We start from the raw sequence: 27,732 nt of genomic DNA, 5'->3' as shown, positions 1-27,732 counted from the left end.
TAATACATAGATAACGTCTTTTTAAAAGTATACATGTTTTGGCACCCCCGGTATTTTGTATTCCCTATAAAAGGTTCCCGAGTAGCTTCCTCAGATGGCGAGTATTCTCTGCACAAAGATGAATGTTTAAGAAAACTTACATGAGGTATCAAAGTGTTGATAGGAAGTTGTTTTGTGCTCACCAATGGAGATTTTTGTCTTCAGATTTGTTTTCAATCTTACCTGCATGTCCTCTCACCTGGCACACCTCATTGGCTTCCGTGAGGTAGGTAAATGTTTCCAAACTCAAATGCCTGCAGGATAGGCAGGAAACTTAAAGGAATGACATAGAAAGCAGTGGTGATGTCATTTGGGCTTAGTGTTCAGAAGACAGTAGGGAAAATGGTGGCAGTCTGGGGAATGTTTGCCCCGTCTGAAGGGGCAGCTGAGCCGCAGCTTCCATCACCAACTGCCGAGTGGGAACTCGAGCCCCCATTCTCCTGCTCTAGTAGTATTTGGTACCTTTTATTACGTCTCCTTTCACATGAAGGGGTGTCATTCTCTGGGTAATATTTGTAACCAGCTATTTTCTCAGCCTTCCCACAACATCCCTAGGGCTCTACCTATCTCACACCTCTCCTCTTTTTCTCCTATTTTCCATCAGGTGGCAGCAGACTTCCAAGTCTTCAGGTTTGTCCAGCAGCTTACAGCCTGCGGGTGCCAAAGCTGATGCCCTCAGGGAAGAGATGGAGGAGGCTGCCAACAGAGTGGAGATTTGCAGGGTACCCCCCTCTTTGCTCCTCTCTACCAGCACAGATAGGGGAGCCCTAAGGGAGTCCCTTTTTGTTCACTGGAGTTCTAGTAAAACCTGAATAGTGAGCCTCTGCTTGAACTAACTGGCCCCAACCTTGCCTGCTGGCATCTCCAAAGAATCCAGAGTTGTGGCTTTGCCAGTGATACAGACAGGGGGACAGCCGTGGGTGACCATTGGTGTTCCTGCATGTAGGCAAAAAAGAAATGACCTTGGTTTCTGCATGAAGCTTTTATAAGTCATCTGAGTCCCAACTGATAGTTTCTAGGCCACACAGAACCGTTAAGAATTTAGGCAATACATGAGCCTTGACTCACTGTTGATACTAAATTATCTTGTGTCTTTTAATATTTCCTGGGTCACTTTATCAATCCTTTGCCACCTGGGAGACATTTATCTATGACGTTGAAATGCTAAGGAGATTGTCACAGAGGAGAGCACTTCCCAGTAGCTGAGAGGAGTGCCTCCTCCTAAGATTGTGCCTGTGCACTCAGGAATGGTAGAGACCCTTCATTACACGTGGTCACATGTGTCCCATCTCCTTTCCCTACAAACGTTTTACAGGGCTTAATTAGCAGTGCACCATCCATGCCACTCTGTGTATATGTACGTCTGCATACAGGCAAATCTGTCAGTATTGGTTGAGAGCCAAGGAACAAAAAATCTCATGTTTCTGGAACTATGCTGGGTACCCATTGTCTTAATCACGTAGTTCTAAAGGAGAGTAGCCACTTTGCATGCAGACATCTCCGTTCTTTATGGCTCTGTCTAGTTTCATTAGCTTGCCCATTGGTTTCTCCTTTTATGATCACCCTGTGCATGTGACTTTGACCTTGCAATCAGGTGACATTCAGAGTCAGATAGAATTTCTCTTAGAATTAGAAGCACTGAGAAAAGGTTTAAAGAATTGATTATCTCGCAGCCTACAGCACTGTGGACCCAAGTCACGTAAAACCAATGCTTCAGGTCTGGGATCCATCCTGAGTAGCGCTGACTGCTCATCTGAGCCCCTGTGTAAACGCAGATACCTAGCCAGTGCTATTCGTGAAGCACAACTCTTCTCTCCTACTGATTTCACTTGTACGCTGTGTATTCTCTTCCCATGCACCAGGGATTTTTGTTCTTCAGTTAAGAACCTTGTTTCTTACACAATTACTTCGTCAGTAGATCAGGAGGGCGGTGTTAAGAGGGCATCTGAATGTGAATATCCAAGTACATGAGAATAAAAGTTTAACAGCTTCATTCGTTCTTGTGTAGCTTCTTACATTTGCTGGGTTTACCCAAAAGAGTGTTATGTTCCTCTTCAAAGATTATAAAAGTAATACATGTTCACCATAACCAGTGAAAAAATATGAAACTATATCAAGAAAACACCAATAAGTCTCCCCATTCTTGCCCGGCAACCAACCGCTCTGTTTGCAAAGAAGGTGCCCAGTTTGACCTCCTCGCCAGTATTCATTCAAGTATCTGTTGTGAACTAGTCACTCTGTCACATTCCAAGTGGCCGCAGAAGTTGTAAGGATAAGGAAGCCAGTGTTCGAACCTGTTAGATGGCCTTCCACCCACTTCTTCATAAGCAGACGAACACACACTCATGGAGAGCATTCTCCGTTACTTGTTTTTTGTATGAGTGTGTGTGTCTGTATATTTATAAAACAGTTATGCTGTTTGTATTCATCTACCACTTACTTTTCTTAATTAACAATACATCCTGGACATCTCTCCAGGTTAGTAGCTCTAGATTTAACTTAGTCTTTTTAGTAAGGTGCATAATATTCAATAGTAGGGATATATGTCTATATACCATGACTTATTTAACTATTTTCCTAGTGATGGATATTCAAACTAGTGTGTTTCGTTTTTTGTTTTGATGTTGGCATAAAAAGTGATGCAATCAGCATCCTTCTATGTATATTCTTATACACTGGTAATTTTTTTTTTCCGTTTAGGATAGAGTCCCAAAAGTGATATTTTTAGGTCAAAGACTATGTACACGTTTTAAAGTTTAATAGGCCTTGACGTTTACTTCTCTAAAAAAAGAAGTTGTAATTCACATTCCCACTGGCAATATACAGAATTGCACATTTCCCCTCACCTTTCACTGTAAGGTATGTTTCTTCGTTTCAGTTTTTGGCAGTCTGGTGAGGGAAAAAAACTACCTATGTTACTGTAATTTTAATTTCTCTGAATATTAGTAGTGATGAGTATATCTTCATGTATTTATTGGACATTCTTCATATATATATGTGAATATATATATATATATATATATATATATATATAAATGCATTTCAAGTTTGGGAAATTGCCTATGTATATTGGCAAATGGACTGCTATTTCTACTTCTTTTAATATCAATTTATATGTTATCTGTATATGAGGGATATTAAACTTTCTTCTCTCTGTTGTGCTACAGATAGTTTTTCTAGTCTTCCATTTATCTTTTGACTTTGCTTCTATTGCTATCTACCATTTAAAACTCAATCATATGCATGTATTTGCTTTGCATGGGAAAAGATCCCAGGGGATCCACCAAGCATCATCCACTGCAGGGTTAAAAACTTGTTCTTTCAATTCTTTTTAATGTTTTTAACACATTTTATACACCTATTTTGTGCATTTTAATATACCTGAAACTTACTTTTATACACCACCATATGAAGTAGATTTGTTTTGTTTTTTTCCGGATGGATAGCCAATTACGCCAGCACCATTTATTAAATAAGCCACCTCTCCCTAAAGTGAAATCCTGTCATCTAATTCCTCAAATTCATTTCTGCAATCTATACTCCATTAATCTGTTTATTAGGCTATTTCTGGGATAATACTGAACAATTTCTATTCTAGTGACTTTGTAGCAGTTATAATATTCAGCAAGATAACCCCCACTCTTTTTCATCATTATCTTGGCTAGTCTATAACCTCTGTTTTATTACAATGATCATATTGAGTTAATATTATGTTGGTGCAAAAGTAATTGCTGTTTGAAAAGTTAACAATTGCAAAATCCACAATTACTTTTGCACCAACCTAATAAAAGTACACATTATGCTCTAGGTAGCTTTATTTGTGCGCTGAGCTGATCCCCTTGAGAGCACTCACTGATGCTTTGGTAAAAGTTCTCTGCTGATTCTTCTTTTATTTCTACTTCAGTGGTTGCCAGCTGTTCTAAATATCCACTGTGATCTTCCTCCTTCCCCTCTCTGGGTTTCCCTAAATGGATCATTTACCCTTATATCTTTGTGGTTTTGTATTTCCTCAGCAGGCAAGACAAATCTTTAGGATCTCTTACATTATGATAATCCAGAAAAAAATGAAAGCATGTGGGCCAAGGGTGAGTGAGGTGGCAGTCTGATGCCTCCTTGTTTAGGTACAGAGAGGACCAAGCAGAGCTCCCTAGATCTGTGGGACCCAGAGAGAGAGTTAGCCTACCAGGAAGCCCAAGCCAGGTTCCATCAGATGGAACCTGCTGAGACCTCAGGCAGATGGGCAGATGCCATATTCCTTGCCTACGTTCCCATCCAATCTCTGTCTTGCTTCCATGTTTCAAAAAGAAACAGGCCCCATTCTTCACAATTCATCCCTGCTTTCTCTTTTCTCTCTGAGGGCCCTGTGAAGACCCCTGAACCAGTACATCAAAGGGGTATAAGTAGTTGGTGGTTTTTCACTAAGGAGAGAGACAGTAAGGTAGAACCTATGAACAATAAAATAACAATAGAGAAGACAATGACTAGAAAACTAGTCCACTTGATGACTATCCGTTTCATTTTGTTTTATTTCTCATTCAAAGTATAGTTTAGGCTGCAGTGCTAGGTTTTTCACTGGAAGGTAATTCTTCCACCTTCACCTTTCCTCTTGAGATGTATCTCTCTCCCCTTGAGATGTATCACCCAACATCCTGTCACTTGTATTCTTATCCTTTCTCCACCCACGTTGCTTCACTGTCTGCCCCACTAACCCTCAACGTCTCTTTTTAAACTTGTGTCTCTTATTTCCATCTTATTCTTTGCCAATGTATAAACTTTGCTCTTTGGAATCAAGGTTGAATCCAGGAAAGATGGCAGCTGAAAGACAGATGTCTAGCCCATTTTGTCCTCCTCACAATCAGACTTAAATGAACACTTATTGTCAGACCAAAAGACAGCACTGAGCCTTGACCCATTGCTCCTCTCATTAGAAAATTAGTGTTATCATAAGTCAGGAAAGGAGATCCTGGCAGAACCCATCACTACCTTCTAATTTGGAAGGCTGTGGTATAGTTGAGGAACGCTTAAATTACTTGGATCCCTTCTGCCCATAGAATGTACCCCTATAAGATCTAAGGACAAGTGCAGCCCGATTACAAGCCAGCAAGTGGCAGAGCTTCCACTAGTGTGAATATTCCTGACACTGCTGAAATCAACTCCCAAGTGCCGGCCAGCGGTACTACTGAGGCTGCGCACAGCCATATCATTTGCCCAAAATGGAGGACAGAGCATATTATCAACAGAAAGATGCTCCCTGGCCTGATAGCGTCACCAAGCTCAGAGAAACAATAATCATGGAGAAGGTAACCGCAGGCATTCTCAATGGCAGCAGCTCTCCGCACCTCGCCTCACCGACTGCGGAGTCACTGAACTTAGACAAAAGGGAGTTTCTGAGAAGATTCTATCAGAGTGGGCAGTGTGGTACGAGAAAGGGCTCCTGGCCATCTTAAGGTTAAAAAGAATAGTCCTGATTTTCCTGTGTTCAAAAAAATAATAATGAAGTACTCAAAAATTAGAACCTTTTTGAAAAAGACTGACTGATGGTAACAATAAATTTCAGACAACATATTTTGGTCACCAAAATATATTTCAAGGGAATACAGACCTTAAGTAGCAATAAGTAAAAGTGAGATAAAGTTGCCAAGTAAAATGGAGGAAACTGAAGAAGATTTGGAATTACTTTTCTTTTAATTAAAAAAAAAAATGCAGGTAAGGGATTGCTTTCAGTTGAAGACAGAATTGTCACTGAAGAAAACTGAACCAATGATGTAGAGAAAATGTTAGCATTCCCATATGCCGCTTCCCCCAACTCATACACCCCCCCACCCACCAATCAACATCCCACAGTGACACATTTGTTACAATCAATGAACCTACATTGACGCATCATAATGACCCAGAGTCTATAGTTTGGTATACATTCTAGGGGTTTTGGACAATGTATAATGACGTGCATTCACCACTATAATGTCATACAGAATAGTTTTGCTGCATTAAAAATCCTCTGTGCCTAATCATCCCTTCCATCTCCCTAACCCATGGCAATCACTGATCTTTTTACTGTCTCCGTTGTTTTGTGTTTTACAGAATGTCATAGAGTTGGGATCATATGGTGTGTAACCTTTTTATAGTGGCTTCTTTCACTTAGTAATATGCATTTAATGTTCCTCCATATATTTTCATGGCTTGATAGCTCATTTCTTCCATTGTCTGCATGTACTACAGCTTGTTTATCCCTTCACCTACCGAAGGACATCTTGGTTGCTCCACGTTTTGGCAGTTAGGAATAAATAAAGCTATTATAACCATCCCTGTGCAGGCATTTGTACATTTTCAATTCATTTGGATAAATGCCAAGAAGCATAATTTCTGGATTTTATGGTAAGATTATCTTTATTTTTGTAAGAAACTGCTAAACTGTCTCCCAAAGTAGGTCTACCATTTTGTAGTCCACCAGCAACAAAGGCAAGTTCTTTTACTCCACGTACTTGTCAGCATTTGGTGTTGTCAGTGTTTTGAATTTCAGCTATTTTGATAGGTGTTTAGTGCTAACTCATTGTTTTAATTTACAGTTCTCTAGTGGCATGACATTGAACATTTTTTTCACATGCTTATTTGGATCTATATATATTCTTTGATAATATGTTTGTTCAGATCTTTTGCCCATTTTTTAATTGGGTTATTTAGACGTGGGTTGTTTAATCCCCAGGCATTTTAGAATTTCCCAACTATCTTTTTGTTTTGTTTGTTTGTTTGTTTATTAAAGTTTATTGGGGTAACAATGGTTAGTAAAGTTACATAGGTTTCAAGTGTACAATTCTGTAATACATGACCTGTATATCACATTGTGTGTTCACCACCCAGAGTCAGTTCTCCCTCTATCACCATGTATTGGATCCCATTTACTTTCATCTACCATCTCCCCCCCCCCTTTACCCTCTGGTAACCACTAAACTACTGTCTGTGTCTATGAGTTTTTGTTTGTTTGTTTGTCTTGTTCCTTTCTTGCTTTTCTAGTTTAATTCCATTGTGGTGAAAGAACAGGTATTAGATGATTTTGATTGTTTTAAATTTGTCAAGGTGTGTTTTATAGCTCAGAATGTGGTCTGTCTTGGTGGATGTTCCATGTGAACTTGAAAAGAATTGAATATTCTGCTGTTATTGGATGGATTAGTCTATAGATGTCAATTATATCCAGTTGATTGATTATGCAATTAAGTTCAACTAGGTCCATACTGATTGTATGCCTGCTGGATCTCTCCATTTCTAATAGAAGTGTGTTAAAGTCCTTAGCTATAATAATGGACTCATGTATTTCTTCTTGCAACTGTTTCACTTTTGCCTCACATATTTGATGCTCTGTTGTTAGGTACGTACACCTTAAAGATTGTTACATCTTCTTCTGGAATGACCCTTTTATCATTATGTGTTATCCCTCTTTATCCCTGAATAACTTTAATTGTTCTGAATTCTGCTTTGTGTGAAATTAATATAACTAATCTCGCTTCTTTTCACTAGTGTTAGCATGGTATATTTTTCTCTATCCCTTTACTTTTAATCTATATGTATTTTTAAACTGAGTTTCTTGTCGACATTATACACTTGGGTCTTTTTTTGGAGGGATCCACTCCGACAATTTCTGTATTTTCATTGGTGTATATAGACCACTGATGTTTAAGCAATCATTGATATTTTTGGATTAATGTCTATCATATTTGTTATTGTGTTATAATTGTTGTCATTGTTCTTTGCTACTATTTTTGTCTTGTATACTTTTTCTGCTTTTTGAGGTTTTAATTGAGCATTTTGTATGATTCTATTTTTCCTCCTTTCTTAGCATATCAATTATATTTCTTTTTTTTTTTTTACTTGTTTTTAGTGGTTGTCCTTAAGTGTGCAATACACATTTACAACTAATACAAGTCCACTTTTGAATAACACTATACTGCTTCACATGTAATACAAGTAACTTTCATTAACAAAAATATTACTAATGCCATTCATTTCACTTATACATAAGCATAGGTAGCATAGATACATGTGTGTTCACATACATACATATATTATTGCTATTATTTTGGACAAACATATGTTAGATAAACTAAGAATAAGAAAAATAAAAGTTTATTTTACCTTCATTTATTCTTTCTCTGCTGCTCTTCTTGTCTTTATGTAGATCTTCATTTCTGACCTATATCATTTTCCTTCTCTCTGAAGAACTTCTTTTAACATTTCCTTGAAGGCAAGTCTACTGGCAACAAATTTCTCAATTTTTGTTTATCTGAGAAAGTATTTGGTTCTCCTTCATTTTTGAAAAATGATTTTACAGAATGCAGAATTCTAGGTTGGTGGGCTTTTTTCTTAACACTGTCAATATTCCACTGCTCTCTCTTCTTGCTTGCATGGTTTCTGAGATGGCAGATGTAATTTGCTTCTCTGTTTAAAACTTTTTTGCCTGTGCCTTTTTTCAAGCATTTTTATCTTTGATTTTCTGAAATATGAAGATGGTATGCCTAGGTGTACCTTTTTTTTTTTTTTAATTCTGCTTGGTGTTCTCTGAGCTTCCTGGACCTGCAGTTTGGTTTCTGACATCAATTGGGACTTTCTCAGTCATTATTTCTTCAAATGTTGCTTTTTGTTCCTTGCTTTCTTCTCTTTCTGATACTCCTATCATATATATGTTACATGTTTTGAAATTGTCCCACAGTTCTTGAATATTCTGTTCCCTTTTGTCCAGTCTTCAGTCTTTTTTCTCTTTGCTTTTCAGTTTGGGAATTTTTGTTGTCACATCCTCTAGCACAGAGATTCTTTCCTCAGTCATGTCCAATTTACAGATGAGCCCATCAGAGGCATTCTTCATTTATGTTACAGCACTTTTGATCTCCAGCATTTCTTTTTGATTCTTAGAATTTCTGTCTCTCTACTTATTCATCTGTTCTTGCATGTTGTCTACTTTTTCCATTAAAGTTCTTAGCATATTAATGTGTACACACACACACACACACACACACACACACACACACACATTCGTACCCTGATAATTCCAACATTCTTGCCATATCTGACTCTGGTTCTGATGCTTGCTTGTTTCATTTCGTCAGTCTGTGTTTTTCCCTTTTAGTATGTCTTGCAATTCTAACAAAAATGTGGATGTGATGTACTGGGTAAAAGGAACTGTGGTAAATAGTCCTTTAGTAATGTGGTGAGGTGTGGGGAGAGGGAAAATTCTCTATAGTCCTATGAGTAGGTTTCAGCCTTTTAGGGCAGCCTGTGCCCCTGGACTGCGAACTTCACTGGTGCTTCTCAATTGTTGTTGTTTTTCACATTCTCAGGTTTATTTGTTTGTTTGTTTTTGTTTTAGGTAGGACAGGACTGCTAGAGGGGGCTAGAACTGCGAATTTCCCTTCTTCAATGATTGGAAGGCTAGACCCTGCTGGAATTCAGAATTTCCTTTCCCCCAGATCAGTAAGGCTCTGATAAAACCCCAGTAGGTTAGATTCAAAAAATAATAATTTCCCCTGAGAATAGGCCTTGTTATGAGGAGTAGAATACTCAACTGTATTTCAAAATGGTTCTTTTTCTGTGACCCTTGCTAAAAGCAGGAGAGGATTTTTCTCTGATACTCACTGTGAGAACTTGGTAGAGCTCCTGGAGGTAAAACTCACAAAAGTTTGGGGCCCCCAATGACTAGGTCCCCCCAGAGTTTTTAATTCTCAGGCATGTCCACACTGAGCCTCCAGCAATTTGTCAATTACAGTTCAGGGTTTTCTTACCCCAGCACTGATTTCTATGGCAGTTTCAGCTCTGATAAGTTGTGATTCTCATATTCAACTGTCTGTCTCTCCACTTTGGGAGCAGTGGTTTGCCATGTGACCTCACTTCTCTGAGGAATCAAAAAAGAGTTGTTGATTTTTCAGTTTGTTCAGCTTTTTGTATGCTGTTAGTTGTGACTTCTAAGCTCCTTACGTGCGAGACTGGAAACCAGAACTCAACAATAAAAATCAAGGTTATGCTTTCTACCAAGAAAAAGTATTTAAGAGACCCAGTATTTATATCTCAGGGATTTTTTAACAACAGAAATATTCAAAATCCTACAATAACATCATGCAATATAGGATAATTATAAAACATGAATGAGGAAATCAAAGAAGACTTTATAAAATTGAGAGATATTCCTAGATGAGAAAAATCAATGTTATAAAAATTTGAATTTCCCCAAGTTAATTTGATTAGAACTGTGGTAAATCGATATAATTGTAATGAAAGCTTCAAAGGGTGATACGAGGTTTCTAAAGTTAATGTGGAAGAATTATTGGAGCTTTGAATTGCCATCTCTTACAAGGTATTAAAATGTAGGTGCTATTTTTAAAAGAAATAAAATAGTGTGTTTGTGGGGGGGGAGGGAGGGGGGGAGACATCCCAGCCAGAAGAAAATCCAAAATCCAAATGTATGAGAAGTTTTATCTGTGATAGTTCCAATCCATAGGGATAATCTATTCATGAACAATTCTGAGACATTTGGTTAGCTCTTACAAAGTAATTCTGTGTCTGATACAAGTACCAAAATAAATTTCAAATGTATTAAAGATTTAAATGATATAGTCTCTACTGAACATATATATGGATATTTATACTATTGGTTGAAATGCCTTAAGCCGATTAGCAGAGGAAGAAATCAGAAAGAGAAAAATTTAATAGATACTACTACATGGAAAAGCCATTTAAAAACTACAGTACCAAAAAAAGAATTGTAAATAGTATCAAAAGGTAAATGGAAAATTGGGCAAAATATTAGTATTATTTGATAAAGTCAATGGTCTCATCAATCTAAAGAATTCTAACAACGCTTTTACATAAGAAATAGGTGAAGACTACTATAGGAAAAGGGGCACTTAATGCTGACAAGGAATTGACAATGGATGACACTAATAAACAGTAAATCTAGAAGGAAGTTAAACTCTTGATAAAACAAAATACAAATTAAGAACATGTTATTTAAATTTCTTCTGTAATTTGATTGTGATTAAACAAAATTAAAAGGTTATTGTGGAAAACAAAACACTTATGGATTACTTCTTAAAGCATACATGATCTATCTTTCTGATGATTATTTGACGGTGTATGTCAAAATCCCTAATGTCCCAACTCATTTTTATTCTTCTAAATTTTTAACTTTAACTATAAGGAATTATATAACCAGAATTAACTACAGAATTTATCCTCCTTAGGATAATCAAGAGATGGATGCAAATCTGTATAAACAGATGCTTATTCAAATGTCTTTATAATTTGAAAAGTTAGAAACACAATATCCAACAATAGAAACATAGTGCGTCCATAGATTAAATATCATGTCCATTAGAAAACATGTTTAGGTAGGGGTAAATGAGCTATAAATCATTCTGGCCCCATTTCTTATAAGCCTGGCAATCATACAAAATATGTGCCGATTAAAATAGATGCATCATGGCATTTATAACTGTTACTTCTGCTATTGGGATTACAGGTGAATTTGGTTCTTTACTTTGTATTTTTCTGAGTGTGGATTAGTTGCAAAATCAGAAAGCAAATGATTTGTTTTAAGCACATTTTGCTTTGGTGATTACTGATGAAAGTTCTTTTTCTCTCTTTATAAAGAAAAGTCACTAATGATTTAGATAAATGGAAATTTGATGTATAGTTTCCATTTTTATTTCTCACTTGCTGTGTGGCTTATTTGGAATCCGTATTGTTAACTTAATAAGGCAGTCATCTAACTGTACCATTAAAAATCCTTTAATGTTCCTAAGGACACACACAGTCTGACTTCTCTAAAATCATCTGTTGGTGAAGCTCGAATGCTGAGTCGTTGAAGGTGTGTTTGATGTGGCATTTAGGCGTCCCCTCCTGTCCCCTGCCTGCAGAGCCATTTCTGTCACTCAGTCCTTTGTTTTTCCCTGACTTGAACTATCTCCCTTATGACTGCCAGGCCAGTGATGGATGTCTCCTGAACAATGCTGATGCAGGGATGGCAGACGAGGTCGATTCCTCACAAAACTGCTTTCTCTTGAACCTTTGATACTTCTCAGCCCTGCAGAGGCATTCATTATAGAGCTACTCCGGTGAAAGAGAGCTGAGCTGGGTGGGCTTAGAGCCCATTTTATTCTTGGGAAGTTCCCACTGCTGAGCCTCCATTTCTTCATTTGTTCTTCCAGAAAATTAAGCCCCTCCTATGAGAAGCAGAAGGCAGACACATAAAATCCTTGAACTCTTGGTAGCTTCTCATCTGAAGCTGGAAATTCAACACTTACCTAGGAGTTAGATGAGAATTCTGTGTGACATTGTTCCTGGCACCTAGACGGTTCTGAATGAGTATTAATTCATTGTTTCCCCTTTCTTCCTTATTTGAAACTGGACCAAGCGTAGCATTGACTAATCTGTACTGAAAGCTCTCCAGAGAACAGATTTCCCCTTTAACTCTGCCGTGGTTCTGTTACCTGGTGTACAAGAACTCTAAGGATGTCCCCGCAATGGCTTGACTGTCAAGGATACCGGAAAAGGAAACAGATCGCTCTTCACATCCCATCGCGCTCACTAGGAATGGGCTTAATTGGCAGCTCGAGGGAGGTGCTGGGTGTTACAGGGTTGGTACAAAACACTTGAGTTTCCACACCTTCTTCCCTGGAGTGTGGATTGCCTGCTTTAATTCACTCAGCACCTGGATCACCTTTCCAGGTGTTCTCACGTTTATCTCAACCCAAACGTTATAGACTCTCCTCTCTTCAACTTAGCATTTGTTCTAAAGATCTCCTGCCTGAGGCAACCAAACAGGGAGGGACTTTAGAGACCATATATATGACACACCAACATAGGGTTAGTGACAGAGCCTGTATCCTGCTCAAAATGTATTAGGTTGGTGCAAAAGTCATTGCGGTGTTTGCAATTATTTTTGACCCTTTAAACCACAATCACTCTTGCACCAACCTAACACTTTTATTGTACCTTGGTATGGGTGTTCCTATGGAACTGAAACTCTTCTTCTCAGAGGAGATTGCATTGTGGAGTCAGACAGCATTAGCTCATGGCCCGTGATCTCAGGGAGAACTGAAAGGCTCGGGACTGTTAACACTATGAAATTTTTGGGTGTGAAGTGGAATGAGTCCAGCCTTTGCCAAGTTTTGAATCAGCAGCTCTTCCCCTGCCCACCTGTCTTACCAACTACCTCCAGATCGGTGCGTCTCTTCTCATATGTTTGTGATCAACCAATCCATATTGAGAATGAAAGACAGCAAAGCAGTAGACTAATCAAAGAGAAGATATGACCGAATGAACCAAAGCACAGTTTGTACTTGGACGTTGCTTCACAGTGGTGGCACAAACTGTAGTGATATATGGAAGTAATTTGCACATCACTCCCCCAGACCAGCTTTCCTAACTCTAGACGTGGCTCCTGGGGAAACCACTGGCACAGGTGTTCTTTTCACGCTTACTCATTCTCTAGAGCTGTGGTTGGGAAACATGGAAATGTCCATGGCAAAGTTTGTAATCTGTTGTTTTATTTAAAATGAGATTAAATAATAGTTAAGGCTCTTTCTTCTCTGATGTCTAGACCCATGCGTTAGCCATTCTTTCATGTTTTATATTTTACCGTGGTTGTGCATTTTACTTTCCACAGGACCAGCTCTCGGCTGACATGTACAGTTTTGTGGCCAAAGAAATTGACTATGCAAACTACTTTCAAACGGTAAGAGTCCAGAAAGATAAGACTCCTTATATTCTGTTTGCAAGAGTTACGGTGTGGACAGGAAGGAATGTGGACCTGGAAGTGAGGGCCCCTCAGTTGAGCATGTCACAGGAAAGAGTGGGGGTTTGACTGTTCTACCTGGGGGTAAATCCCGCCTTTTATTTCTCCTTGTATGGACTTCCCCAAAAACCTAAGAATGAAAATTAGCCTCATCCATGAAGGTGATTGCAACGCAGGGATCTATGGCCGTGGTTCTCAATCAAGGGTGATTTTGCTCCCTCTTCCAATAGACATTTCTCAATGTCTGGAGACATTTCTCAATGTCTGGAGACATTTTTCACTATCATCTTTGGTGGTGGAGTGCTACTGGCATCGAGCGGGTAGAGGTCAGGATTGCTGCTAAATATCCTACAAAGCACAGGACAGCGCCCACAACAAAGAAGTATCCAAAATGGAAGTAGGGCCAAGATTGAGAATCCCTGGTGTATGATAAACAGGAAACTGGAAAGAGGATGATAACCCCACCCCCAGCACATATTTGTTTTTAATCTAGACTTTTACCAAAGATGATGACAGGTAGGTAAACGATGATTGATGTGACCTGTTTGCCTTCCTCTCATCAATGAAAGCGGATGTAGAGAGTAGAAAAACAATATCTGAGTCGAGAAAAACATACAAATTAAAAAATAGGCAAGTGATGGAATGATAAGGAAGGAAGGCAAAGAAAAAAGAAGGGAAATCCCCAAAAGTTTAAAAAGCTCTGATGAGTATGTGGAATAGCTGTGGGCTGTTAGCAGTCTTCCAGCACTTTCATGCGTGGACCAGAAGTGCACAGAAGTTCCTTTTACCCTAAAAAAGAGCTGATATGCATTCCTTCCAGCTTAGAAAGTTTACTTTAAAGTAGTAATATTTTTTCAAGTATAGTCCATTGGTTTTGTTTGAGAAGGCCATAGTCAATTTTGGAGTTTTTTCAACGAATGAAATTGTTGACATTCCAAGCCTTGTTAGATTGCCTAATTATCATCTGTGTACCATTTATTTCAATATTCTGATTTTTTAAAATCCATGTTAGTTTTACTTGGACATGATAGTATCTACCCTCCATACCAAGCGTTTAAACAATGATTCACTTCCCTTCCCTCATAGGTGCCTATTTTTTGGGGGAGGGGTTCAGAAAATAAATGAAGCAATTACTGTTCTAAGGTTTTCATTTGCTCTTATCAACATTTCAGCAGCTTTTTTGTAGTGGGATGGTTTGAAAGAATGTGTTCTTTGGGCTGCATTACTATAATCAAAGCAATTTTACCTCCCAAGGTAATTGAGGATTGTGAATCAAGCCACAAATTTTCTGATTGTTTATAGCATACACTCACTTTGCATAAAACAATTTGTATGTGTGTGTCTACACACGCACTCACACAGGCTAATGGCATTTAGCTCTTATAGGCAAATGAATTTCTAAATGTGTTTTCCATGTATATTTTTCTATCATTGCTCCTCTCATTTTTGCCTTTTGCTTTGAGGAGGGGTTGCTCGGTAAGTTAGGATGATGGCCCCGAAGGCAAACTCTCTAAGTCACTCCTAATCGGTCATGGTTCCATCTCCCAAACTCCCACTTATGGTGACTCCTTTGCTGCAGAGGCTGAGGAGGAAGCATGCCCATGACTTTAAGTGAAGCGAGGAGGGAGCAGAGGCCTCCACCACCTTCCCCGTGACTCAGGCAGCACATTCATGCCAAGCACCCTGCATGGCACAGCAGCCTGTGCACCCCACCCTTTGGCATAGGGTAACGCTTGCTCTTGTGTTTTCTCAGCTCATAGAAGTGCAAGCCGAATACCACAGGAAGTCATTGACACTCTTGCAGGCTGTGTTGCCTCAGATAAAAGCACAGCAGGGTAAGTGCCGACCTTCCTTGGCTGGGGAAGGTGGGGGGCCTCCTTGTCTTCCCAGATGAGTCCAATGCCCTGTGTTTTACCCACCTTTATGTTCTACCCAGCAAGGTCAAGGTTAGATGAGCTGCTAGAACTTCCCAAGCTGTTACCTTGATCCAGTTGCAGTGAAGCCAGGTACACACACATACTACCCACTCAAGCAGATGAGTCGAGGGGGTGGGGTGTGCGTGGACGTATGCGGAAGGGTGTGTGTATGTCTGTGTGTGTGTGTGTGTCACATGAAGCCCAGCAGCTCTGAACACAGCTAGTTAGCCATTCACCCTGCCCAGTCCTGCCAGTCATTTGCAAAACTACAAGAATAGAGACCCAGCTGGGCCTCCATGTCTTTGGTAGTCTTGGGAGAATCTGTGTAACGAGGAACAAAATACTTCAGCCTGAGTGATCTTCACGAACCCTTTTCATTGATCCCTTTCTTGCTCCACCCCTCAGAGGCCTGGGTGGAGAAGCCTTCCTTCGGGAAGCCCCTGGAGGAACACCTCATGATCAGTGGCCGAGAGATCGCCTTCCCCATTGAGGCGTGTGTGACGATGCTGCTGGAATGTGGGATGCAGGAGGAGGTAGGTCTGGGCACAGCCAAACCCAGCCTCTAACAGGTCGCCTCTTCCATGAGACGCAGCCTGAGGATCTTCTCCTCTCCTATGACCATCCTCACCCTGGGCCCCACAAATCCGAACATGACAAGATACGGTACAGCCCCCTCTCCTGCACAACACGTATTGGTCCTACTCTTTCCCGTGAGCCTACACTTTACAAGGAGAGTGGAGGATTGTGGGAAACCAAAGCGCTGGCCATGAGGAACTTAGAGCCACATTCCAGCCATTCTTTCTTCATATTTAACATGTTTAGGCAAGCTGCTGCTGCTGCTTCCTCCCCCTCCCCTTTATCCCCCCATCCTTTTCCTCATTCTTCTTTGTCTTCTTCATAATATCCCTGATTTTAAAAATAGGCCTTTTAATCTTTTTTATCATAATTCTTTTATAGAGATCCTGAAAATATGATGATTGATGGAGACATTAGAAAGTACTTCTTAAGAGCCCCGTGTAAAAAAAGGTCTATGAGAAATTGACGGCAGTTGTTTTTATTGCTGTGTAAATCAATTCCTGGGAGAGAGACCTCATCTTAGGTTTCTTCTATAAGCTATGTGGAAATCTTTACTCCGTCTTCCTTGAATCTGATCAGCCAATCAGTATTTACTTAGAGCATGCTATGCATTTATTACTGAGCAGGGTATAAAAGAGGGAGACGGGGGCTTATGAACTTACTGGGGGCGACGAGTCTAGCATCATATCAAATAGACCTGATTAACCCCAAACAGTCTTACAGCCTTGAAGCCAGCAGTAGGTCAGTCATGTGAGGCAAACTGTGAGGGCTTCAGAAGATGAGGAAGCCAGTGAATGTTTAAATATGTGTTGGCCGCCTCCTCTATGTCAGGCCCGCTCTGGATGCTGGCCATTCAAAAGGAATGAGAATGAATGTTTTCTGACTACATTTTAAGTGCCAGGCATTTTCATGTGTGTTATCAATTACAAGATGAAAAGGTCTTTGCAGTCCCCGAGGGACAGTTTCATGAACTCTGAGGTGAACTAGGCCTTTTCTTTATCATTTTTTTAATTATGGAAAAACTGAAACACTTCAAGATAAGATAATGAGCCTCATCACCCAGTTTATGGTCAATCCTGTTTCATCTCTACCTCCACTTCCTGACACACCCCCCACCGCCAACCCCTGCCTTGGATATTTTGAAGCCGATCCCTGACACGATAACATTTCATCTATACTTCAGTAAGTTTCTCTAGAAGATAAAGAATGTTTTTAAATACAACTATAACAATATTATTACATACAGAAATAAAAATCGTATATCAATATCTGTACGTTTCTAATTCGTATAAATTGGTCTTGAAGAACAGATGTCAGATGATCTGGCATCGCCCATCTTGTCACCTGACTCTTCTATCAGCTCTTTCCAGGCCTTTCTGGCTCTTGTCAGAACTCACTCTCTCGCTGCTTTGCATTAGCTCTGCTTTTTCCCTGCTTTGCATCAGCTCATTTCCTTTAGTAACAAATATACTCAGGTTTCCCCAGCCTAGAAAAAAAAATCTTTCAACCCAAGTACAGCCTCATATTCCTTCCCTAAGCTCTTTAGTTTTGTTTTTTGTGCTACCCAGTTTCCTAAAATAGCTCTCAACATCTGCTGAGTCTGCATCCTTGCCACCACTCACTTACTCCGCTTTTTCCTGCGGTGTCACTTCTGCTCCCACCACGGGGCTAAAACAGTCCTCAGCAATCCCTAGGGACTCCCAGATTGCCCAGTCCTGTGACTTAACCCAGCCACCTTAGCTGTGTCGCTGCCTGTGAAGTTACTATTGTAGGCATCCTTGAAATTAGCACCACCGTCAATCCCCTGGCTCCCCCCACCCCACTCCTGTCAGCAGCATTGCGGTGGTCTTTCCGGCACCACCACCCAGCGCTGCCCTCTCCTCTCTCAAACCCTTCCTGTGGCATATACATCCTCTCCTGGAGCTTCACCTCCAACTCAGTGAGGATTCGGGGTCCTCACCCCTCCTCTGGGCTCCACTCCCATGTTTGCTGCCATTTCTTCAGCACTTCCATGTAAATTTTTCTCTAACAGCCAAAAATCTGGACTCCCTAGCTATTTTAATAATCACCTTCTCCTTCTGGTTTTTATATGTCTCTCAGTGGAACAGCCTTCTCAGTTACACAGTTGAAGGTCTCAAGGCTTTTATTTGACAGCTCTACCTCCTTCTCTTTGGCGTTGTTCATCACTGAATACTCTCGCTCTTCTTCCACGGCTATGGCATGTTTTTATGAGGATCTAACCCACTCCTTTAATGTGTGCTGTAGCTTGCTCTCTTTGTCATAGCAGCCTTACTTATACACTAGTCCAAATATGTTTCGGGAGCTTCCTTACATATATGCCAAAGAGCTTTGGACATCTGTTTATCAGACATACCCTACACTGAGAAGGGAGTCAACAATCTTAGCAGACCCAAAATTCAGTATTCCAGACCAGGAACATTTTCATCTAAAGGAATTTAAAAATCTGAATGGCCATAAATGGTTAAAGGAGCGAGACATATTCTGCCAGTCTGTGTCTCAATCTGTGGGTTGCTTCACACAATGTAAGGAGCTAAGAGGGTGAAACAGAAACCAGTAGGTCTTCAACTCATGTCTAACTGAGCAGTCTGTGACTTGGGGGTTCCTTTCCCACTCTGACCTGCAGTGGCCTCCTCTCCACACTCCCCTGTCCTCCTCATTTTCTCTCCCGAGTTCAATTTTGTTCTACAAAATGTAGTTCACATGGAAAAGATGACAGTGATTTGAAAGTGACTCCAAGAATGGAACATGGAGGTGTCGAAGACTTCCTCGCAAACCACCCCAGTCTGCCCTTCCCCTGAGGACACAGACTGTACTTGGTTCTGTGAGGATAGCCCTGGGCCTCCCAACACACACACGCCTTGTAAACCTTTTCACCTCCAACTTCCTAGACCCTCCCCCCACAAATCTAACCAGGTCTCAGTCAAATTCTTCTCTAAAATGTGTCTTAAATACACAAAAGCAAGAAGTCGGAGTGCCCAAGTTCCATTTTTTTCAACGAATACTGAGACAGAACAATGAGTCACCCCACGTGAGGCACTAGAGACACAGCAGTTGGGTAAGGCCCGGTTCCTGCTCTAGAGGAGGAGACATTTAGCAAATAAGCAGCTATGGTGTTGGGAAAATGCAACTAAGAGAATTTGGAGGAAGCGAGTAGGTAGACTTCCTGTCTTCGTTGGTTTTGCTTTTGTGCCTTTGAGTTACAGTGCTATCCTGTGACCCGCTGTCCTGTTGGTAGGGACTCTTCCGAGTAGCCCCCTCTGCCTCCAAGCTGAAGAAGCTGAAAGCCGCCCTGGACTGCTGTGTGGTAGACGTACAGGAGTACTCGGCAGACCCCCATGCAATCGCAGGTGGGTGCCCACAGCCCCTCAGCAAGGTGGTCCCTTGTGCTATAGAGGCTCCTGGGGAAGGGGTGAGCATGCAGGGTGTGTGACCACATGTCACAGACATTTGAGCACTGGCTTCCCTACATGCGTCAGATGTGTTCACTTGGGGTCCCAACGGTAGGCCTGGTTGCTCTGGCCCCTTGAAGAAAGGTCTGCCCAGTGTACCAACAGAAGAGAAGATGATGGTGGGAAATAAGAGGCAAGGAGGCCAGTGCAGTTGTCAGCGCAGGTCCCATTGCTGTGCCAGAGCCTTGGCTCCATTCACGCGGGAAGCTGCCATTTGGTCTTGTCGTCTGGGTCAGGGAGCTCATCCCAGATGTGACCCACATGGGTAATGCTGGCTGCTGGAACTTGTCTCCGCCATGTCAAAGTGGCTCATGGCCAATTTGTATTCGTGCCCAGGAGCTTTGAAATCTTACCTCCGAGAGTTGCCAGAACCTCTTATGACCTTTGACCTCTATGACGAGTGGATTCAGGCTTCCAAGTGAGTATACCACATTTTGGAGTGTCTTGGGGGTTGGAGTTTATTTGGAGGTATTTATTGAAATTATAAAAGCTTGTAACCTCTGATCTAGCGGCTCCATTTCTTGGTATTAGGGTTTCCAGGTGGGAATTCCCGCTCGTTCTCAGGATTTTTTTTCGCTTTTCCATTCTCAAATCGAGAAAAATTGGTTGGGAAATCGGGAAAATCGGCTCCTTGAACCCAGGTGTCTGGAAGTATCAGCCGTCACTTTGTGGAAACGATTCGTTGTGGAGAGCAGAAAACAGTTTGTATCTCGGGATTCGGGAATGGGAAAGTAAAAAAAAATCCTGAGAACAGGCGGGCGGGAATTCCCGCCCAGAAATCCTATTTGGTATCTATCATGGATACATAGATTTACACATACCCAAGGAAACGCGTGCAAGGCTATTGAATGCATCATTAGCTGGAGGAGCAAAAGCCTAAATGTTACGAAATGTTCATTGGTTGGAGGGTGTGGGGAGTGGTCAAACAAACTGTGGTATCGACACTGTGACATACTCTGCAGCAGTTAAAAAAAACAAAACATGGAGCTATTCACACTAACATGAAAAGGTGTGAAGATTTATTGTTGAGTGAAATAAAGCAAATTAACCAAGACACACATGATATTCACTTGTTGTAAAAAGGAAAAAAAACAACAACACTCAAAACAGTACAGTTTGGGGAGTACCTCTCTATATGTGTAAATGTATAAAAGAAAGTTCTGGAAAGGCTCACACAGTCAGATGGTAGTGATTCTTTCTGGAGACAAGGAGGACACAGGAGTGGTCACAGGGGTCTTTACCTATATTTGTAATAGCTAAAAATATTTTAACAACAACTACTTAATAACTAATATAAAAACCTAACATTAGGGCTGTGGACACCGTTCCCCTGTTGTGAAGATGAGCCTGAGGGAGAGGGCCTCAGCAGGAAAGGCCATAGGAACAACGCCCAAGACACTAGTCCTATGGCGGGAAGAGGGGAAATATGGAGAGCAGGCAGAGCCACAGCCATGTCACCTATTATGGCTCCAAGCGTGGTTTTCCTCTTTGATTCCTGGCTTCCTTCCTCACTCGATGTGTGCATTAGGCTTGGCCATAAGTAAATGCTCTTATTTAGGGGAATTGGTTTGTACTGGGTAAATGGGCATGGCCAGTAAGGAAACAGAATTGGCACCAGAGTGTGGGTAGTGGAGTCGATCCAGGAAAAAGAGATGAAGAAGGGAGAACATTTTATGAGAACAGGACTCAGCTAGGTGCCCATGAAAGGATGTGATTTCTAGAGCTCTTTAGTCATGGGATTTAATCATAAAGAGAAGCCGGCTTAGCCTGTCAGAAAGAACACTGGAATATGTATCTGTTTCTGTAAGAACTGGAGGCTGAAAGAGAACCCAGCTGACCTGTAAGTCAAGCCAGGCTAGTATGTGTTGCGTTAGAGAAAGTAGCTCCAGTCCAGTTACATAATGCTATTTTTTCTTTCCATGATAGAATAGAGATTGTGCATTTTTAAAGGCTGGCTGAATATACGGTGTTCTCATATCTCATTGTGGAGACGGAGTGTTGAGTTCCATGATATATTAATAATCATAAGTGATACCATTTTTTTAGTGTGGTTTTTAAACTTGGCATTGTTCTAAGCTCATTACATGTTTTTAACTCGTGTAATTTCACAACAACCCTATGAAGTGGGTTGTGCCGTTCCCCCCATTTTACAGATGAGGAAGTTGAGTCATAGGGCAGGTATGTAATGGCAGGTCACTTGCCATCGAATAAATGGCAGAAGGAGGATCTGAATCCAAGGAGTCTGGTCCCAGAGCCCATGTGCTTAACGTGGCACTTGGTGCCTCTCTTGAATAGCGCTGTGGTGGGGATGGAGATAAGTAAGAACGCATCCTTTGGTGGAAACTGGCCCTTTTATTTAATGAATGGCCCAGTGATCTTGATGACATAAAGCTGGAGAAGGGGAGGACAGCCTGCTCCTTCAGGATCTATCTGGGAGCCGCTCCTCCCACCTCTTTGCAAAGGTGCGCCTCCAAGAGGAAATAGCAATGATCCTAACGCCACAGAGCTCAGGGTCTTGGAACCAAGGGAAAGCAAGGACTTATTTCTGGCCCTGGAGAGGATGCGTGTCGTGCCTAAAGACTCCAGCAATGACGGTGGCTGCCATGAAGGTCACAATTTCTAAAGAAATTAATTTTGTCTAGAACAGCCCTTTCCAACCGTCTGTGCACATGAGTCTCCTGAAAAGCTTTTAAAAGATACCAATGCCTTGACCTTTTTTCCAGAGATTCTGGTTTAATTGGTCTGGGCTCCTTATTTCAAAGCTCCCCAGGCTACTACTGGGTTGATAACTATTGATGTTTCATGACGCTGATTCTCAGCAAAGAGCCACACAGACGCTAACAGAGGATTGCAGTTCAGGCAGACTCCGCAGGACACAGCCAGCTCTGCCACACAATGGGACATCCAGGAGTCGGAAGTGGAGCCAAGGAAGAGCAAGCACAGCAGTTAGGGATCCCCAGGACAGCGCAAGGTGGCCTGAAACTCAAAGAATGCGTCTTTGCAAGCCACATACATTAAGTGCTTCCATGCTGGAGTGATTCAGAATGAAGGTTCAGAATAGCCCAGAGGCCTAGAGCTGCCTGAGGGAAGATGCAAGAAGACTGAGGCTCCAGTCAATCCTAGGGCGCCTCCCTCAGGACGGGAGTGCGTTCCCCTTTGCACTGGCCATTCCCTCTGATGTGACTATCCCCACAACCTTTGCCCCAGGCCTCCTTCTGATTATTGAGCGCCACCTTACATGGAACCTCAGAGAGACCTGCCTGACAACCCAAGGTGAAGCAGCTGACGTCACGATCTATTGCGTCCACTGTGTTCATTCTCCACTTAAAACTGACAGCCTGGCTGGTGGCTGTCTGTGTGCAGCCAACTAGGCTGTGAGCTTCGACAGCAACTACCTTCTGACTGCTTCCGAGCCCCTGGGTCAGTGTCTGGTACACAGGACGCACTGGCACAGGTTTGCTGATTTTTATGGAACGAAAGGTCTTGGCGGCATCTACCCTTTCACCTTCGAAAGGATTGTGGAGCAGGACAGTGAACGGACTTGGAGCCACAAGAGACTTGTCAGCCACTGGTGGAGGCAAGAGTGGAAGCCGCAGCCACGGCCGTTGCAAAGGCTGACCTGGATAGAGAGCCGAGCACTTTGGTGCAGTCTCTTTTAAATCACTCACACTGACGCTATGGGGGAAGTTCTCTTATTAATCCTATTTACAGATGAGGACAGTGAGGTCCGTAGAGATTCCATAACCGGCACAAGATCCCAGGTGGGATGCAGCTGGGTCTTCACGGCCTCCCGAAAGAAAACCCGCTTTAGCCAGCCCTTGGTCAGATTGTGACTACCTGACAAATATGAGCTGTCATCTTTCCATCTCTAAATGGGAGGTTTGGTTTTCACTTCAGGTTCCTAGCAGATGTTCTATTTGAAAAATGCTTACCTCTTCCTTAAGGGTGAACTGAGGGAAAGAGTTTTTGTCTCCCTGGTCAGGTTCTGTGGGAGGACCTCTGGGTACCGGCCGGTGGGTGACGGCCCCCACCCTGCCTCGGGCACTAGGTGAAGGGTCAGAGCTGGAGCATCTCCCAGAGAGTTTTCCTTTCAAATTTTCTGGAGAAAAGGTTGTTTGAGTATAAGGCCTTAGTCCTTGATATAGATTTTCATGAAAAGCATATAAAAAGTGTAGTCCTGTAAGTAATTTCTTTTCATTCTCAGAGGTCTTGTAAATAAAGAAAGTCTTAGAGCAAATCTTTTTGTAGAGGAGAGAATCCTTTGCTCCATGGGACTTACCGATCTCTGAGTTATGTCTGGAAAGGTCAGATTTCCTTATGTCCATATTGAGTTCATAGAATTTGCTTATTCAAAAGGGATTTACTAAGCGTCTGTTAAATATCCTTTGAACTGGACAACATACCGCCACCATGGCGTAAAAGCAGTTGAACTCCCTGGCAGGTATCACACATCCTGGTTTCCGTGCCAGAATTGCCTTCCTGAAAACACCACGTCCCTGCCTACTCAAAGCAAGTGTCTAGCCTCTGCCCTCCTGCCCCACCTGGGACACGTGACTTGTGCAGGGGAAGTTTTATTAAAATGGCACAGGACAAGACAGAAAGAGAATACAAAGGGGGAAATACTAGTAACCAAACATTTAAATCATCGTAGCTTACGGATATGGTCAGTGACAAGGTGAGCACCTTCTTCTCAAATATTACCATGACTAGTTAATATGATTGCCAGTGAACCTTCATTGATTCATCCATAATCCGTGGCTTTTCCTATTAATTCCCCAGCATCCAGGAGCAAGACAAAAGGCTTCAGGCTCTGTGGAATGCTTGTGAAAAATTGCCCAAGGCCAATCACAACAACATCCGGTAAGTTGACATTGGAGACACTTGGGTCAGGGTTATCGAAGCCCCAGACACACAGTTTCCTGGCTGAAGGTCATGGTAACTATTACGCACAGCATTTTATGCTATCCAAAGCATTGTTAACAGGCTTGGTCTCTTTTCATCTTCAAACAACCCTGTGAGGTGTTTAATTACCACTTCGCAGATGAGGAAACAGACTGAAAGTAGCTAGATGACTTTGGAGGCTGCCTAGCTAGCCATCAGATAATTCAGTGACGTCTTTGAATTGCAAGGAGCAAAGATTAATGCAAGCTATTTCAAGATATTGGGGTTTTATTAGAAAGATAGGTGTTCATGGACACCTGGGAGAAGCTGACCAAACTTGGAGCTGGAGTTGGCAGATGTGTCCTGGAGCTCGTCCTCCAGAAGAGGAGATCGGGAGAATATTCTCTAGTGCTCCACCATTCACCAGCTATTTTCCACATGTCTGTCTCTCACTTTTCATGCCACCACCCGAGATTTTATTTCCTGCTGCTCTGCAGATCTTTTCTCTACCCCGGCTTCTGCCCCTTCACGCTTTCTGCTTCCTCATCACTTCGTCTTGCCAGCACTGCTCCTGGCACTGCCACGTCTTCTCGGTGTTTCTTTAGGTACAGATTTTCAACTTCAGCTCCTGCTGCCATCTGCCTGATTATTTCTGTTTTCCTGTAAAAAATCCCAAGAGTGACGGTAAGGCAGAGCCTCAAAAAAAGTTAAACATAGAATTACCATTTGATTCAACAATTCCTCTTCTGAGTATAGAACCAAAAGATTTGAAAGCAGAGACTTGATATTTGTACACTCATGTTGATAGCAGCATTATTCACAATAGTAGAGAGGGGAAAATGGCCCAGATGTCTGTCAGTGGATTAATGGATAAACAAAATATGCATACAATGCGATATTAGCCTTAAAAGGGAAGGAAATTACAACACATGCTACAATGTGGATGAACTTTGAGAACATTATGCTAAGTGAAAAAAGCCAAACACAAAAGGACAAATACTGTATGATTCCACTCATATGAGGCACCTAGAATGGTCACACTCATAGAAACAGAAAATAAAATGGTGATTGCTAGCAGCAGTGGGAGGGGGGGATGAACGCGGGTAGGGGGTATCATTTAATGGGTACAGAGTTTGAGTTTGGGGTGATGACAAAGTTCTGGAAATGGATAATGGTGATGGTTGCATAACAGTGTCAAAGAGCTTAATGCTATTGAAGTATATACTTTAAAATGGTTAAAATGGTAACTTTTATATATATTTTACCACAATTTAAAAAAAACTCCTAAGAGCAAGTATCAGATCAGTATAACACACTGAGTGTTGCTGCCTACAGCCGAGGACACCAGCCAGCTGTGGATTGGCTGCTCTCAGCTGAGATCCCACCTTCTGGTCCAGGTGTGTGTAGGTTCTCAGAGTGAGACGTGGTCATGAGAGGCATGGCGACAGTGGTCAGACCCTGAGTCTGGTGGTCTTTCGGCGAGGCTGCAAGAAGGCGAGTCAACAATTCCTGAGGGAGCCACTTCACTATGATCTGAGCAGAATGGCATCAGAAACACAGCCTTCTGTAACTGAGAGCCCAGGAGAAAACATGTCCCCGGGGTCCTGGGGCCTCTTGTCAGAGCATGGCAGATTTGGGGTAGGGTTCTCCAGAACTGGTTTTTGTACTTCATTGGTGCATAGCTACCTCATGAGTTCTCTCTCTTTTTTTTTTTTTTTTTTAATAATAGCTTTATTGAGCTAGAATTCCCAAACCATTGTACCCTTTTAAAGTGTGTAATTTCATGTTTTTTTTGTATAATTGTATAGAGTTGTGCAACTATCACCACAATCTAACTTTAGAACATGTTTATCACCCCAAGAAGAAACCCTGTTCCCATTAGCAGTCACTCCTCGTTTCTCCCAACCCAGCCTCTGGCAGCTACCAATCTACTTTCTGTTTCTGTCTCTATAGACTTGCCTATGCTGCGTAATCCATGTAGATGGAATCATACACCATGTGGTCTCTTGTGTCTGGCTCCTCTCACCTGGCATAGTGTTTGCAAGATTCATCCATGTGGTGGCATGTATCAGAGCTGCATTCCTTTTTATGGCTGAATAATATTCCGTTGTATAGATAGACCACATTTTATTTATTCATTCATCCATTGATGGACATCTGGGTGGTCTCTACTTTTTAGCTGTATTAATAATGCTGCTATGAACATTTGTGTGCAAGTTTGTGTGGATCTAATTCTCTTAGGAATATCCCTAGGAGTGGAATTGCTGGGCCATATGCTAAGTCTTTAACTTTTTCTCCATTTGCTGTCTCCAGAAAGCCCTGCTGAGGTGGGGGCTCCAAAGGGACCAGGGGATATCACCCTTAGCCTGTAGATGTCCCTGCCAATGATACCTAGACACTTTGCCTCTCACCTCTGCACACAGGTAGGATGACAGGTGACAGAGGTTTGAAAAGAAGGAGGAACTTTAGGTCACCATATACTGAGTCCAAAGGAAAGATGGACAATTTCTCTGGCGAGACATTGACATACTCATATAGCGGAGTAAGACCTGAGTCTGTTTTGGGAGCATTCCCGTGTCCTGATATATGATGCATCTTCGTCATGTTGTAGGATGTATGAGTGTCTTCAATAAGATGTGCTTCACAAGAGATGTTTCTACCCCTTGCTTGGGGAACATGACTGGTGCTGACCTTTAGTTAAACCTGGCTCTTCTAACCTCCTTTCAGATATTTGATCAAATTTTTATCCAAGCTGTCGGAATATCAAGATGTAAACAAAATGACTCCCAGTAACATGGCGATTGTGCTAGGACCCAACCTCCTATGGCCACAATCAGAAGGGTGAGTACAGGGAGCAACGGGCATATGGGTATTATACAGAGGGGCAGGGGCAGGGGTGGGATGGCCAGGGCCCGGATATTCACCAACCTCATTTATTTGTCGAGTCATATTTCTGCCTTGGCCTGCTCCTTTTTTAAGTTCAGGAGGAGACCCAGAATCCTGCAGCTCTTTCCACTGATACTCTCAGAGCTACAGGTCTGCATTGAGGGCCTTCTCAGAGCTAATCTAT

General features: G+C 41.8%; 1 protein-coding gene across 7 annotated transcripts in view; it reads left to right on the top strand.

Moving 5' to 3' along the window:
• Positions 1–27,732, top strand: part of ARHGAP44 (Rho GTPase activating protein 44) — a 171,480-nt gene that overhangs the window by 117,416 nt on the left and 26,332 nt on the right. For all 7 annotated transcript variants that reach the window (XM_019755260.2, XM_074320484.1, XM_019755258.2 and 4 more), the window contains exons 7-14: positions 644–761; positions 13,691–13,759; positions 15,573–15,654; positions 16,141–16,268; positions 19,568–19,679; positions 20,118–20,199; positions 24,561–24,641; positions 27,390–27,503. In XM_019755260.2, coding sequence (XP_019610819.2) covers positions 644–761; positions 13,691–13,759; positions 15,573–15,654; positions 16,141–16,268; positions 19,568–19,679; positions 20,118–20,199; positions 24,561–24,641; positions 27,390–27,503 — 786 coding nt within the window. The remainder of the gene's footprint in view (positions 1–643; positions 762–13,690; positions 13,760–15,572; positions 15,655–16,140; positions 16,269–19,567; positions 19,680–20,117; positions 20,200–24,560; positions 24,642–27,389; positions 27,504–27,732) is intronic.

This window comes from Rhinolophus sinicus, linkage group LG15, assembly GCF_036562045.2.
Source record: "Rhinolophus sinicus isolate RSC01 linkage group LG15, ASM3656204v1, whole genome shotgun sequence".
Taxonomy (NCBI): Eukaryota; Metazoa; Chordata; class Mammalia; order Chiroptera; family Rhinolophidae; genus Rhinolophus; species Rhinolophus sinicus.
Note: the sequence above shows the minus strand (reverse complement) of the source record. Positions and strands in the feature narration are given on the sequence as shown.